A 15,396-nucleotide genomic window follows, 5' to 3' on the forward strand; every position below is an offset into this window, starting at 1 on the left:
ATGGTTTTCCAAATTTTAATTAATTACATATTAATCAAATGAGTAAGCCTTATGATTTACAAGAAATGGAGGTTAACTCACTAAACTGATGAAATCTCATCCAAGATCTAAGAAACTAGAATGCTGCTACAAGTAATTCAATTGTAGCCAATATAAGAGAAACTATCTAATCTTTAAAGAGGCTTTGGAACTCTGCCTTGAGCTCACAACCTTTATTAACAAGGTAACATTTTGAACACCGCTGCCTGACAACTATAGCCTTTGTTTTTTAAACCAATTCCTATCTTTCTGTGGCTTTGGTTAGCTCATGAGTTCTAGAAACCAGAACCTGTATCCCTGGTCAGATCAGTGAGCTCCCCAATCCATCCTTTACACCAGACTGACCATCTGAACGCCAAGTATCGGTGTGGCCTACGCTTCTCTCTCATCCCTCTGTCCCCAGGCTGTGGATGGGGACAGAGCAGGAGTGATGAGGGGCTCCCTTCCGGGTGAGGAAACTTGACTCCTACCTTCCCCACCTGTTCTCCAGCTGAAGCGCGCTCTTGGCTCAGGGCAGGACCACACACACCACTCTGGCCTGATTGTTCAGTGTAAAAAATGACTCTTCCCACAGAAAATTTTAAAAAGTCAAAGTGCTTAGGTCTTAAATTGCAGAAAATTATGTCTTATAGTGATGCCATGTACAAGTAAGCCGATGTGTACAAGGACTTCTGTGGCTGCTAGTAAGTCGGGTCCGTGAATAAACAATATTTCCCTTTGACCCGTATCAACTTTCTTTTATTTTGAAATACCAAATCCCTATTTCTAAACAGTGAGAAATCTCCCGAGAATAAAGATTTCCTAAACAGAATAAAAGTATCAACTCACTCTTGACGAGCAAAGACTTTGTTAAATCATTTTTAAAATCTTACAAAAGAAGAGGGGTAATATTCACTTATCTTACAGAAATTTTGTTTAAATAGAACATTAGTGATAGTGAACCAAATAACCAATTCTTCTTAATTCAGACATGACAAACAGGATGGAGGTTATTACTTGTTTTGATTACTTTAACATCCAACATAGTAATTTGTAAGCAGTCGCTGCACAGGTTTTTCAATAACAGGCCAGCACAGTGTGGTAAACAGCATTTTAATCTAGAGACCTGTGATTTCCCCGAACTGCGTGTGCACAGATTTTCTGACTAACTCGTTATTATTTCAGCAATTTCCTCATGTCTCAATAAAAACACCTGTGAGAACAAGACTGGAGGACTCGAATATTCTGCAAGCAGAAGACAGACTGAAAACTCCTCTCCCGGTGGGCAGGGATCGCACCTTCGTGTCATTCTTTCCAACTCGGCCTGAATTATGCTCAAATACGTGTTAAAACGAAGTGACCGTGACACATTTTTTGGCCACCCGCGTGAATCCCATTTCCTTATTTTCATCAACCGATTCAAAGCATTTCATTTCTTTAAATTAAAACACAACAACTATCACAGCCGCGAGATGCACAGAGCGGTCGGGCCTGGTGGCGTCCCTGTCCCGCTCTCTCCCACCTGCGACCTGTCACAGCCGAGGCGTCCTCCCGACTCCCGCCGCGGGGCTTCCAGCACATTCCAAACACGTACCAGACACGAAGCTTTGGAATGCCGCTTATTCAAACAATTTGGAATGAAAAGAGAGTAGCTGGTACGTGGCTTTTCAAATATTAGATACTCAAAAAAACTTAAAACGAAGTAGGATCGTTAAGACCTAAACTTAGGAAGAGCTTTCCTATGAATTAAACGACTGTGGCTAGGCTTGGATCAAAGCACCGCGGGCGGGACAGCTCTGACGACCTGCGGAACGGCCTGACTGCACAGGTGCGCAGCGAGGGAAACCCGGCCTCGTTCTCTGGCCTCTTCCACCGACGGCCTACCGTCTGCAGCAAGCCTTCCAAGGGGACGGGGCGGTCACGTCACCCTCGCACCCCGCCCCACCCCAGGGGGCCCCGGCGGCGGCGCCCACACCTGCCGGACACCTGTACTCACTCGTGCCCTCCAGCCTGGTCCGCCCGGCGCCCCCGCAGCTGCGGACACCTGTCCAGGAAGAGGAAGGGAGCGCTCCGCCAGGCTCCGCCTCCCGGGCCGGACGGGCCGAGCGACGCGCACACCTGAGGCAGGTGAGGAGCAGGTGAACGCCCAGCCTCTGTCCGGTGCAGAACTGCCACTGCACACATCCTCGCAGAACGCGCAACCCCTCAGGCCGAGCGGACAGTGCCCGGCGGTCCCCACATGGCCCCGGGACGGGGCTGGGGTCTCAGGGCCCGGGGGCGCCCCTGGCCCCGCGTGGACCCCGCTCGCTCCCAGACCGCGGGCCACGCTCCGGCCGCTCAGACACGTTGGGGCCCGTCTCCCCGGACCCCTGCGGTTTCGGGCCGGCGGCCGACCGAGCCCAGCACGTGTTCCGCGACTCTGGGCGGTTGAGCCCGGCCTCACGCCGAGGGGGACGACTCCGCCGAGCCGCGTGACCCCGCCGGCCCCGCCGACCCCGCCTCCAGGGGACTCGGGTACCGCCCGCCTCCCGGGAGCTGGAGGCCCCGCCCCGCCTCCAGGTGACCTGAGGCCCCGCCCCGCCCCGCCTCCAGGTGGCTCGAGGCCCCGCCTCCAGGGCTCGAGGCCCCGCCCCTCTCCCCGCTCCGCCTCCAGGTGACTTGAGGTCCCGCCCCACAGGCCCCGCCCCCGAGCCGCCCTACGGATGCGCTGCGGTGGATTGCGCATGCGCGGGCACCCTCATTCGGCCCGGAGGGGCTGGACCCAAACTGCGCAGGTGCGCGCGGCGGAGGCTGGTAGTGCGCATGCGCTGCGCCCGTCGGCCCTGCGCGGTCTCCGGCGCCCGGCTTGCGCGCGGAAGATGGCCGAGCAGGTTCCCAAGTCGGTGCTGTTCGTGTGCCTGGGTAAGAGCGCGCGGACTTGGCCCGGTCCTGACGCTCGCCGGAGGGTCAGGGTGGGCCCCGCGCGCTGCACGTCCGGCCAGGAGTTCTGTTCAGGAGGAGGCCGGGGACGGGGAGACCTCGGCTGGGCCGGGGCGAACGTGGCTGGGCCGCGGCGCCCCCTTTGTGCGGCGCGCCCGCCCAGACCCCTCTTCAATCCGCGGGCCCCTTACGCCTGCAAAGACTGCTTCCCATGCTGGGGTCCCCTCACCGCTGCAGAGTCTGCTCTCCAGCCCGGGGTCCCCTCACTTCTGCAGAGCCCGTTCTCCAGGCTGGGACCCCTCACTCCTGCCCGGCCCTTCTCCAGGCCGGGTTTCCTGGCATCTGCAGCACAGTCCTAACACCCAGGGTCCTTTGCACTGCACCCGTGGTGCTCAGGCGAGCCCGAGGCTGCCGGACTGACGTGCTCTGAGGCCTCCTGAGGCCCACAGCAGCACCGGTTTGCTGGCTGGTTGTCGGCCCGTACTTACGGATGGAGCTGTGCAGTGCCACGCTGCGAAAGCCGAGCCGGAGACCTCACTTCTCCAGGTCTCTGCATGGCCTTGGCCTCCAGCCCCCTGTACCAGCGTACCAGTTTCTTTACATGAAAAATGAAGGTGTTTTTAATTAATCTTTTAAGGAGCTTCCAGACAGAGTTACTTTCATTTTCAGGATTTCAGCGTTTAGCGCCTCTTACTCAAGTAGAACTCACTTTCCGTTTAGTTTTCAGGATTCTTCCTTTGGTGTGGTCCTACATGGTTGTATTCCTCCGTGACTCCACCCTAAGAGAAGACGGCCTCAGTTGTCAGTAGTCCAGCTGGCTTTTCAGGCTGGGGCCTTAAGATCTTCTGATGGGTTTGAATTTTCTACAGAATAAAGTTTCGGTGCCTTGTTACATTAGAGGTCTGCCAGACCCTTCCCGCTTTATCTCACTTACCTTTTCCCACCCGCACCGTCTGGGCACTGCCTCCCTGGACCTTTTGCTGTTCCCTAGCACTTCCGATGCTTAATGTGCCTCCATTCTGTGGCTTTTACTGGGTGCCCATTTTACATTTTGCCTGGAAAGCACTTTTATTTTATAGGGTCAAACCCAAATATTCCCTTTGCTTTCCCAGACCAATAGTTGCTTCCTTATAGACATCTTTTATTACTCACATTCTATGGTAGTTATTTGATAGCTAGGAGATCCTAGCTACATTCCAAGACCCTAGTGGATGCCTGAAAACCACATATAGTACCAAACCCTATTCCTGCCAATGGGAGCCGGTTTCTATTCATGTCTTCCACAAATTCAATGCCTTTTTCATCTTAACTAAGCACTTATCAGGCACTGCGGCTGTAACTTTAGCAGTTTGAGGTGAGACAGCAAAACTAGGACGAATTCCTTTTTTCTTTTTTAATTTCACAGATAGAAGATTCGTTCTTACTGTAGATCTTAGCAACCTCAGCATACAATTTTTTCTTAAGAACTTTGATTTTTCTTATGTGTAATGGGTGCTTTAGTGCAGGAGTCTGCAAACTCTTTCTGTAAAGAACCAGAGATTAAATATTTCATCTTTTGGAGTCATACCGAAGGTGTAGTGCAAAATCAGCCCTGGCCAGTCCATAAATGAACTTTGGCTGTGTTCCAATAGAACTTTATTTATGGACAGAAAAATTGGAGTTTCATATAATTTTCACATGTCACAAGATATTATTCTACTTTTGAGGTTTTTTCCAACTATTTTTAACAATGTAAAAATTATTTTTGGCTCTGTGGGCTACACGCAAAGGAGGTGGGCCATGAGCCACAGTTTTTGAACCCCTGTTTTAGGTGTAGATCTTGGGAGGCCACGTGAGGATAAGCCTTTGGAGGGTTTTGAGCAGAGGTGGGAAGTGATCTAATTTAAATTTAGAGAGAGGTGTTCCAGCTGTCCTGTTGAGATTAGACCAAAGGTGGGGCAGGTGCAAGGGAAGGCAGGATGCCCTTGGTGGTCCGGTGGTGAGAGGTTGTGTTCTGGGAGATTGGAGAGATGGAGAAATGCCATTTTACAGGATAGCCCAGACACTGGATGGTAAGAACTGCATGTTTTTGAAACCAAAAAATTTTATTTCTTGAAAGTGATTGTTTGGACCTCGTTGAGGCTGAAAAGTAGGGAAGCATCTGAGGTTCCTCATTAAAAGGCTAATGCAAGACAGAACTGAACTGCTTCAGCAAGATTTAATTAAGACTGTTTTTGTAAGAGAGAGACCTACTGGAGAAGATGATCTGGGAACTGTGGCCCAGCCAGCATGGTGGCTGAAGATAATACATGTGTTAGTGGTGTCATGTTCTGTCTGTGTCACACACCATGGAAGTATGGGCTGAACACAGCCCCAGCCCCTGCAGAGCTTGGCTGTTGCCTGTGTGACCCTCCAACCTTGAAATGGAGGCCTGAGTGAGGGTGTGCAGTATGTGGCCCTGTTTGCAAAAGAACACACTAGAGTCTTCACAGATTAAAACTTCTTCCTAAGGAAATCTGAAGTTGGCATTTTAGGTTTACAGAACTTGTTCCATAGCTGAAACTTGAAGTTCTGCGTTTTACTGATGACCAGTGTGCTCCATTTTTAAATAACACATTAATTTGGTGATGTCAGCTTTTGAATCAAGAGGGCAAGTTATTAGCATTTGGATTTCTTATCTGTTGACCTTATAGGTAGTATGACTTCACTTCTAATCTTTGTAGTAGTGTTTTTTCTTCTTAATCTACACTCATACATATACATATGCTTTGAATGCAACTGTCTGGGGGGAAAGTAAGTGTGGGTGGTAGGCCTTTGAGACAATGAAGAGACCATTGCTATGCGAAAACTAAGCTGTTATTTTACAGCTTATGGTAATTATTTGTAAAACAGTGGTACTAGGCTTTTTATCATGTTTTCAGATGTTGAGATATTAGGCATCTATCATTACTTTGAGAGTTCCCACATAATAACTAACAATTGTCTTGATTTGGAATAGAGTCTTTACTGTTAAAAGTATTCTCGGGGTATTGGTGACAAATAAAATAATTACACATCCTTAGGAAGCCTTTCAGTAATTAAAATAGTGCTGATGATAATACCTGTTTTAAAAACTACACAAAAATTTAGAGTGTGGAAAGAAACACTGACAAGCCCCCAGTTTAAATGCCTTTCCCTGCCTCTTCTCATGAAGTTCCTTGTCATCCTTTAAACATCAGCTCTAATTTTCCTTTTTTTCTATTAAGAAACTGTCTTATATTCTTGTTTATGCTTTATAGAATCTTTTTCCATGCTCCTGTAGTATATTGCTTGTTTATCAGCATTTATTTTCTTATTTTTATTACAGCTAACTATGTTCTCCCCTAAATACATTGCTTGGTACATGGTAGGTCTATTTTGAGAGGAAATCTTGTCTTTTATCTTTTTCCCTCATGTAGTAAGGAATTTGGCCCTTGTCCTGGCTTCTGGGAGGTAACCGTTAAATGCTTTGGATTTTTCTAGGAGTGATAAGGGTGTCCTTGTTATTTGTGATGGCCCCTATACTTTATGGGAAGGAGACCTCAGGGTGGGGCCTTGAGCCACGCTGGGAGGGGAGGGGTCTGGAGATTGAGTTCAGCCAGGTGGCCTGTGGTTCAGTCTGTTATGCCCACGTAATTAAACCCCAGTGAAAACTGAGCATCAGAATCCTGGTGAGCTTCTGGGGTTGGCAGTACTCTGAGTGTTGTCACACACGATGCAGGAGGGGAATGTGTCCCTGAAGACTCGGAAGCTTTCTGTTTGGAATCTTCCCAGATCTCTTCATTTGGCTGGTTCTAATAATGAAACTGTGATCATAGTATAGCACCATCCTGAGTTCTGTGAGTCTTTCTAGAGAATTACCAAACCTGAGGGAGTTGGGGGATCCCTGGGGTTGTAGCCAGCTGGTCTGAGATGAGGGTGGCCCTGGGGACCCCTGGCCCTGCGGCTTGCGGGGCTGATCTGGTGGTCTCGGGTTGGTTAGCTCCTGGTGTCGACGGTTCTCTCAGCATGTCGCTCAGTAGTCACGGTTTATGCCTAAATACATTTGTTTGTGCTTTGTTTTATGAAACAGTGTTCATCCTTATTATGTGCGATATACTTGAAAATAAGTATTTTTAATTATTTTCTATTTAATTTTAAAATAAGCTGGTTGCAGCCCACTTTATTGATGTCATGACTCACTTCCGGGTCATAGGTAGCAATCTGGAAAACAATGATTTTGGTTAAAATTGTTTTTCTGAAGTCTTTGTCATCTGTACTTCGAGTACTTGGACAGTTGGTGTCGAATTAATGAACTGGGGTGTGGTTGGCACTTCTCCACCAGGGCCCCCTGTGCACAGGGAGGACAGTGACAGCAAAGAGCAGTGTTGGCCCTTAGGGAAGATGCAGCTGCTGTGTCAAGCGTGTGGAGCAGTTCACCGGGACTCGGCATCTGCCGTTCCATCAAACCTAACACTCTCTTCATGCCCCTCTTTTTGTTTTAAGGTAACATCTGTCGGTCACCGATTGCAGAAGCAGTTTTCAGAAAACTTGTAACTGACCAAAATGTTTCAGATAATGTAAGTACCATTCACTATCTTAATGGTGCCAAACGGACTTGCCCTTGGGCAGGAAGATTGCCAAAAAAATGTTTCTCTCTCCTGCAGTGGAGGATAGACAGTGCAGCGACATCCACGTATGAAGTAGGGAACCCTCCTGATTATCGGGGGCAAAGCTGCATGAAGAGGCATGGTATTCCCATGAGTCACGTAGCCCGGCAGGTACTGTACTTGAGCTTGAAGACATGTGTTTTGTGTTACAGTGGGTCATTGACAGCGGTGCCGTTTCTGGCTGGAACGTGGGCCATTCCCCAGACCCAAGAGCTATGAGCTGCTTAAGAAATCATGGCATTAACACAGCCCATAAGGCAAGACAGGTAGACGAGATCTTGTTTAATTTCTAATATTTAGAGTCCTGTGGCTTGAGAAGTTGTGAGAGGCTTAACCAGACTTAATGTGTTAATGGATGTGTATATTTAGCGTGAACTTAACCAGCTAATGTGTGTGTGCTCGTTTTGTTTCACTTCTGGTTCCATAGTTCTGAAAGACTTGCGTGATTTTGCAATTTACTTACTAAAATGCATATAAAAGTTACATAACTTAGAAGATTGTGTCCTGGCCAGAAGCTAGGCCTGCGTTGTGATCTCTGCTCTGTTCTTCCTGCGTAATTTTTAGTTAAACATATAGGCCATGGTGACTATTTTTCTCATGTGAGAGTACTTTAGAATGTTCGTGGAAAAATAGAATGGAAGGGTAATACAGATCTTTCCACGAACTTTTTGAAGTACCCTTATATTACAAGTTTGTTGCTCAGAAGCGTTTTTTCAGTTGTGAAGTGCCTTAGAAATATAGGATAATACTGATATTATTATGGACACATAATTGCAGTCTATCATGCTAGACTTAAGTTTGAAGTAAGAACCAATCCCTATAATTTCAAATGAAGGTAGTCTTGTATTTGTACAATAAATTAGAAGATACTGTTGGTTTTCTAGGAGTTCTTTATTAAAGTACTTAAGGACTGACACTTTCTGAAATGGAATTTTCCATTGGGCAGAAGATTAAACATTGTTTATGTAATTTATCTATGCTAATCTCTTCAGTCTTTTGCACACCTTGCCAATTTCTACTTGCCATTGTTTAAAGACTATAGATTTATTTTTCAGTCTTTCAGAATTATGAGCAATTATACTTTCAAGTGTTTTGTTTTTAAGGTTGGATTATTTTTCATAAAAGTGGATGCTAATGAAGTATTGTAAGTACATATGCCTTTAAAAGGCAAAACTGGAGACATTTTTTTGAGAACAGTTTTAATTACCAGTTTGGGAAGTAGTAAGTCCACAGAATCTGGTTCTTGCTTTTTCTTTTCCCTGTTGCTTTTAAGAAATTCTCTCAACCATTTTTTTTTTTTTTTGAATTTTAAAGTACTAATAAGGTATGTTTTATAAGTATCACATTAGATCTTATGTTTTACAGCTTCGTTTTCTTTACTAATTATCACAATTTGTGTGATAACTATTCTAGTACATTTCTTAAAATCTTAACTGTCTTAGTACTTCCAGCTTAGGTTTAATAAATAAAATATTTTTAAGGTGCTGATTTCTTTTTAACTTGTGTCAGTCTCTTGAGTATGTGAACTCTAAGTCCAGTTAATTCGATGGAGATTGTTCCTTAATTTTACATTCTTTTCTTTCTGTGGTAAACGTTTCATTGCCTGGTGCACAGATTGTGAGTATAGCCCTGGGGCCCTTGGTGGCCACTTCCCCCTCCTCCAGAGGTCACCACTAGAAATTCATTCTACCTTTTTAACTTCATAGGAGTGGGATGGTAGGATATAGTCTTTTCCTTCCGCTTTTTTCACTTGTGAGATTCTCCGTGTCGCTTGTAGCAATAGTTCATTGCCGTTAACTGGGAATTGTGTCCTTTCACAGTTTAGTCCACTCCACTCCTGATGGACATTTGGGTCTGGGTTGTTTCTAGTCGGGGCTACTGCAGATAGTGCCACTGTGGATGAAGGGGAGCAGCCTGCCCGCGGCTCTGTTGGATGTATGTGCAGCCTCGTAAAAACGCTGCGGATAGTACCTCTTTTTCTTTTCTCTAAAAATGTTTGTAGAAGATTGATAGTAGTTCTGCTGTAATCATTTGGAAAAATTCATCTAGTCAGTTGTCTTTTTGTGTTCTGTCGTTTTCTCTGGCTGTCTTTAAGTTATATTTTTGGAATTTGGTTTTTTTTAGCATTTTTACTATGGTAGGCCAAAGTACGATTCTTGAATTTGTGGCTTGATATTTTTCATCAATTTTGGAAAATTGTGGGCTGTTATCATTTCATATTTTACTTTTCCTCTTTCTCTTCTGAGATTCATCATATATGTATATGGAACACAAATTTCTGATGTCCTTTTCTCTATTCATGCTTTGTACTCTGTTCTTTAGTCTAAGATTTTCTACTGACTGGTTTTCTGACATATTAATCCTTTGACTGTTTTCAGTCTATAAATCTGTACTTTCTAAGTTCTTAGTGTCCATTATTCTGTTTACTTAATTTTTTTTTTTTTTTTTTTTTTTTTGGGTGTGTGTGTGTGTGTAGATTCTAGTTTTCTGGTGAAATTACACATCTTGCTCTATATTTTTTTGAGCCAACTACACAGCTATTTTAATATCTGGGTCATTTATGAGTCTGTTTTTCTTCCTGGTTTTTCTGTTTGTTTTATTGCTTGGTGTCTTTGTGCGTTTTGTGCTGTTGTAACAATACCTGAGGCTGGGTGATTTATGAAGAACAGAGATTTATTTCTGACAGTTGTGGAGGCTGGGAAGTCCAAGGCTGGGGAGCTACGTCTGGCGAGGGCCATCTTGTTGCACAACCTCTTGACAGAAGGCAGAAGGGCAAGAGAACTTGCACAAGGTGGGGGGAAAGGGCCAAGCTCATGCTTTTATCCAGTACCCACTCCTGCAATAAGGACATTAATCCATGTGTGAGGACAGAGCCCTCATGACCTAACCACCTCTTAAAGGTCAGCACTGAGCACCATTGCAAAGTCTCTAACACGTGAACTCTGGGGCACATTCAAACCGTAGCATAGGGCTTAAGTAATTTTAAGAGTTAAAAGGGTTCTGCTACTAAAAAGTTTGGGATCTCTGTTCTTATGTCTAGTCAGTGCCCAGCATGAGCAAATGCCCTGGAGGGAGAAAGGTAGACTGCCAGCTGCCTGTGGCAGGAGTCGGCCCGAGGAGGACCACATCTTTTTTGTAAATAGCATTTACTGGGGCACAGCCAGGCACATTCTTTTCCTGTCCTCTGTGGGAGCTTTTGTGCCACAGCAGCAAGGCTGAGTACTTGAGAGACCCAGTGGCCCACAAAGCCTCGTTGTCACAGAAGCATGCTCATGGCTTTGAAGAGGCATTTTGGTTTTTTTATATGGATGTTCTGATTGTTTTGGTAGTAGTTTTGATCTGCCGTAAGGTATTTCATTTATAGCTGCAAGTGGAAATCCTTTATAGTCAGTCCAAAATTAAAAACAGTGTTTAATATTAAATCCTAGGACATTTCTCACACAACTAATTTGGAGTAATAATATTTAATATTATAAAATTTGTTCTAATAGATTTTTAAATGTTAGTGCCTTGGAAAGGTTGACAAAATACAGTCCTCTGTAATATTAACATGCTATACTAAAAACTAATGCAGTGCATACTAAAAGCCAAAATTTCTTATTTTTAACATAATGATGAATATATTTATTCTTCTGCTGTACTGATCGTTATAATAGAGTATCACTACTCGTTTAGCCAGGCTTTCAATATCTCCTATGTAGTTTCACTGTGCAAAGATATTTTAGGGGATCTTTTTGGTGGGGAAGATTATTATAGAAATTACATTCTTAGAAATTATTTCTACCTTTGTTCTGCAGCATGTTGATGTTCTTTCTTATTCTGTGATTGTTTAAAATAGTCAAAATTTCCAAAACAATTTTTCATTAATATTATAAGTAGTCTTATATTTATCAATTATGTCAGAAAACACTAACTGTTCAGATTAGAATCAATAAAAATACTGAGCGGCACTCTCTGTGTGTCATTTGTAAGTTACGGATATTTAGTCAGAGTAGAGAAAAACCATAGATTCAGTTATTCACACATTTCCTTCTTAGTGAACCTTCTCTGACCACCTTGCTTGATTTATCTTCCTCCCTTCCCTAAAACTCTCGATCTCCTCTCTGCTTTACTTTTCTCCAAGGCATTTAGGCCACTTGTGTGTGTCTGCCCGGCATGGAAAGGTAGCTCCACCAGGACAGGGGTCTGTGTCTCTTTAGTTTGGTGTATGTCAGCAGGGCGAGGCTGTTCGGTGCTTGTAGAATGAAAATGGGTAGAATAATGAAGGTTATTAAAGATGTGATGTTTTAATATATTGACTGAATTATACTTTGTTATAAAGTTTGTGACTACATATTATACTGTTTTATGATTATTGCAAGGAACTTTATAAAATTTCTTTTCAATACCATTTTGGGAAATAGATTAACTATTTTAACTTAGAAGTACCCTAAATTGTTATTTAAGTTGTTAATTAGTGAGAAACAGACTCAAATATAGCAGGGTGTTTTTAGTACTGCTTTGGATCCTCCAGGCTTGAGTGGTATAAATGTAAACACTGTATTTTGACTTCTCATTCAATTTTAGGTGACCAAAGAAGACTTCACCACATTTGATTATATACTGTGTATGGATGAAAGCAATCTGAGGTAATCATATTTTAAAGAGTATTTCTGTTCAACTGTCAGTTTAGTAATAGGCCAAGTAGTTTGTTGTTACAGAGTGGCTTTTTTATTACCTTAAAGTTTTTAATAGACAGAGGTGATCACAGTATACAGAATTACCAATTTACAATAGCAAGAAATTCAGAGAGTAATTAATCTAGGTGTCTTGTAGGTGTATTTACAAAGACAGACACCTGGGCTAAGGGGAGATCCGATGAGCAGGATTGAATCGGAGGACGGCGGGTCGTGATGGGTGCTCCCTGTGAGGAGGTGTCCTGTTCTGCAGCGGCGTGACTTCGTCTGTGCTGGGACATGGACACGTGTGTTTGTGGACAGTGTGGTGGTGTGCTCTTTCTGCTGTACTCCCCGCAAAACAGAAAACTGCTTACTGTGTTTACATGTTTGAATGCCTTAATCAACTTAAACACTAACACTGAGGAACTGGGGTATTAGATAGCGAGGACTAACCTTCTACAGCGCTGACAACTGCTCTGCACACCCAGGTTCATTTCATACTACTGGCTCCTGGAAAGGGAACTGCGGAGCAGCCAGGCTGCCTTCCTTCCCCACGTGCACAGTCATGGGTGGGTGTGGTAGGGTTTAAGCTGGGCTCTGTGAAGCCAGCCCGCATCCCACCTCCCAGACCCCATCCTCACTGCCCTGCGTGGCCTTGCGGCCCTGCCCTGCCTGACCTGCTGCAGCTGGCCAGCCCTGCCCCCACCCCACCTGGCCCCTTCCATCTGGCCCCGCCCCGCGCTTCCTGCCCTGCTGTTACTAAAGGCGCATCATGATTCAGTGTGACCTAAGGAATTTACTAGCTTGCATCACTAATTCATAAATATTCTATATTTTTAATGAAGAGAAGCTTTCTGTGTTTCTAATACTTTTTAAGACTGAATAGATATGGATGCAGCAGTTTTACTTTTTTATTAAGACTTTCGTTAAAATGCATAAATTTTTAATTTTTGCTTTCTGGTTGATTTGTCCTCGTTTTTCTCATTTACATGATAGCTTATAGGTAATACGAATATATCTTGTAAGCACACCCGATATGCAGTGATTGGCATTGAACCCGTCGTGTTTCCTTTGTGGGTGGTGCACTGAGTTAGTTTCTCCAGACCCAGCCTTTGCACTTTCCCTTCCCTATGCCTGCAGGCTCTTCCTTGCTCCTGTTTGTCCTTCATGTTTCAGCACAGACATTTTCTTAGGGAAGTTTTCTGCCACCTGTAGACTAAGCCAGATGGTCCATTAGCATGTCGGGCCCCCTGCAGTGCTGGTCACTGCACTGAACCTCTGAGATGTGAAACTCCATGTGTTGGGAGCTCTTGGCTGGCGTGTTCCGTGTACCGTTCCCACATGCAAGCCTGTACCTGGCGCAGCACAGGTGCTCAGGGGAAATTCCTAAATAAATGAAGGAATGATCAAAATGTAGCTTAGCTAAGTTTGCCTTTTCTTTTTGAAGCAATGTGAAAGCGAAAGGTGGAGACATCAGGAGAGTGGAGCTGAGTTTTCAGCTCCAGCAGAGGCTTGAGGAACACCACGAAGAAAATAGTCAAGTAGTGGGGTGTGGGACCTGAAATACTGTGTTGAGATTGGTTCACGTGGCTCGTTGAGTTTCTTTCTGCAACAGTATCTTCTTGATTGGTTGTCTCCAAATGTATTTCACAGGGGAAAACAATTATTGTCTGACTCGAAGATGTATATTTTGTGTAACAAAATCAGTGAGAATATGCACTCTTGCAAGCTCTCCTGCCTGCAACAGAGCCTTGACATGCAGCTGCATGAGGGCCGTGCAGACCTGCCAAGTGTTCTGTTTCATTTCAAGTCAGGTTACTTTAGATTTTGAGATGGTGTTTCATAAAACCCTAGCAGATGTCCCTGTTTAACTTGAAACCGTAGATCAGAAAACTAAGTTCATGTTTCAATTTTACAGGGATTTGAAGAGAAAAAGTAATCAAGTTAAAAACTGCAAAGCTAAAATTGAACTACTTGGGAGCTATGATCCACAAAAACAGCTTATTATTGAAGATCCTTATTATGTAAGTACAGTTCACATTTTAGGGCTACTGTAAAGATCAACATATCTATATTAACTAACATATTAAGGTTCTCTTGAGGACATTTTTGTTATGCAGCATTTGTGGTCTTCTTTTTCCTATCCTTTCAGGGGAATGACTCTGACTTTGAGGCGGTGTACCAGCAGTGTGTCAGGTGTTGCTCGGCGTTCCTGGAGAAGGCGCACTGAGGCTGGCCATGCTCTGCTGCAGGCGGTGATCCGTCCCCACCCTCTGCATTTCTCAGCCAGTGTGCTCCACAGTCCAAGGCCCCAGCTGTTTCTTCAGTTGATTTACTGTTTCATATCTTGAAAATAATTGTAGATGCAACTCAGTTGTGTTTGGCAGAAGAAAAAATAAAAATCTTTGATTCAGACAGTTTATGGGGGAGTTTATGGAGTATATCAAGTGTTTGTGCACTAGTTGAACCTCCCAGTTTGCCCCAATTACAAAAACAGTGGAACAAACAGCATTGGAAGACACTTCAGAAAGTTCGTGGAAAGATCTGTATGTCCTGCAATTCTATTTTTCCACGAACTTTTTGAAGTGACTTCATATAGAACAACAAAAATGAAGTAAAACATCACTTGAAAGGCCCAGGTCAGCACCTGAGCCCATTGAGACTTAGGAAATTGAGTCTACCTCTGCAGTAGTTTGTGTGGATAGCTTCATGAGGACAGGTGCCCTCTCTCACCTGTGCTACCTCACTCTTTGCCCCAGGGCTTTTTATTGAGTAACTATAGCCTGTACATAGGAGATCACAGTCTAGATTAGAAGTGTTTTAATTCACACACACCCATAGTGCACACTTGTATGTTTAAAAAACAGGAAGGAGAAAAATTTTTGGAATTAATCTTCAGCACGTGTAATACTTCTTTTGTCTGGTTTATTTCATGAGGTCAAATTATTTGCTCCTATTTGAACCACTTTGCCTCTGAAAATTTAATTATATACAGAAGTATGGACACTTGTATGCTGGTTTATCTTATGGTCAGTTGAAGAATTTGTCTGTTTTACATACACATGTAAACTAAATGTCAGATATAAATTGGATTAGGTGGGAAAAAATAATTTCAAAAGTTGGAAAAAGTTCTATTGCATTGGCGTGCTTAAATT

General features: G+C 44.0%; 2 protein-coding genes across 4 annotated transcripts in view; one reads left to right on the forward strand and one right to left on the reverse strand.

Moving 5' to 3' along the window:
• Positions 1–2,063, reverse strand: part of SH3YL1 (SH3 and SYLF domain containing 1) — a 39,283-nt gene extending 37,220 nt beyond the window's left edge. The window contains exon 1 of the mRNA XM_063078891.1: positions 2,015–2,063. The gene's annotated coding sequence lies outside the window, so the exon portion shown is untranslated. The remainder of the gene's footprint in view (positions 1–2,014) is intronic.
• A 715-nt stretch (positions 2,064–2,778) lies between these two features.
• Positions 2,779–14,656, forward strand: ACP1 (acid phosphatase 1). Of its 3 annotated transcripts, none has more exons than XM_063078273.1 (6): positions 2,779–2,919; positions 7,420–7,493; positions 7,581–7,694; positions 12,150–12,211; positions 14,160–14,265; positions 14,394–14,656. In XM_063078273.1, the coding sequence occupies exons 1-6, from the start codon at positions 2,877–2,879 to the stop codon at positions 14,469–14,471; spliced, it is 477 nt and encodes a 158-aa protein (XP_062934343.1). In that variant the 5' UTR covers positions 2,779–2,876; the 3' UTR covers positions 14,472–14,656. The 3 variants fall into 3 exon arrangements, 2 of the variants coding, with proteins under 2 accessions (XP_062934343.1, XP_062934342.1); XR_010021654.1 differs by lacking the exon at positions 14,394–14,656 and adding an exon at positions 12,399–12,546 and having other exon boundaries at positions 2,798–2,919; positions 7,581–7,849; positions 14,160–14,230; XM_063078272.1 differs by lacking the exon at positions 7,581–7,694 and adding an exon at positions 7,736–7,849 and having other exon boundaries at positions 2,798–2,919.
• Positions 14,657–15,396: the final 740 nt, after the last annotated feature.

Source organism: Cynocephalus volans, chromosome 14 (genome assembly GCF_027409185.1).
Source record: "Cynocephalus volans isolate mCynVol1 chromosome 14, mCynVol1.pri, whole genome shotgun sequence".
NCBI lineage: Eukaryota > Metazoa > Chordata > Mammalia > Dermoptera > Cynocephalidae > Cynocephalus > Cynocephalus volans.

Excerpts from the sequence above, each read along its gene's own strand:
- ACP1 (XM_063078273.1), top strand. The coding sequence starts at position 2,877 with ATGGCCGAGCAGGTTCCCAAGTCGGTGCTGTTCGTGTGCCTGG. Across the intron at positions 7,494-7,580 it reads ACCAAAATGTTTCAGATAAT|TGGAGGATAGACAGTGCAGC; the intron begins GTAAGTACCATT and ends TCTCTCCTGCAG. Across the intron at positions 14,266-14,393 it reads TTATTGAAGATCCTTATTAT|GGGAATGACTCTGACTTTGA; the intron begins GTAAGTACAGTT and ends CTATCCTTTCAG.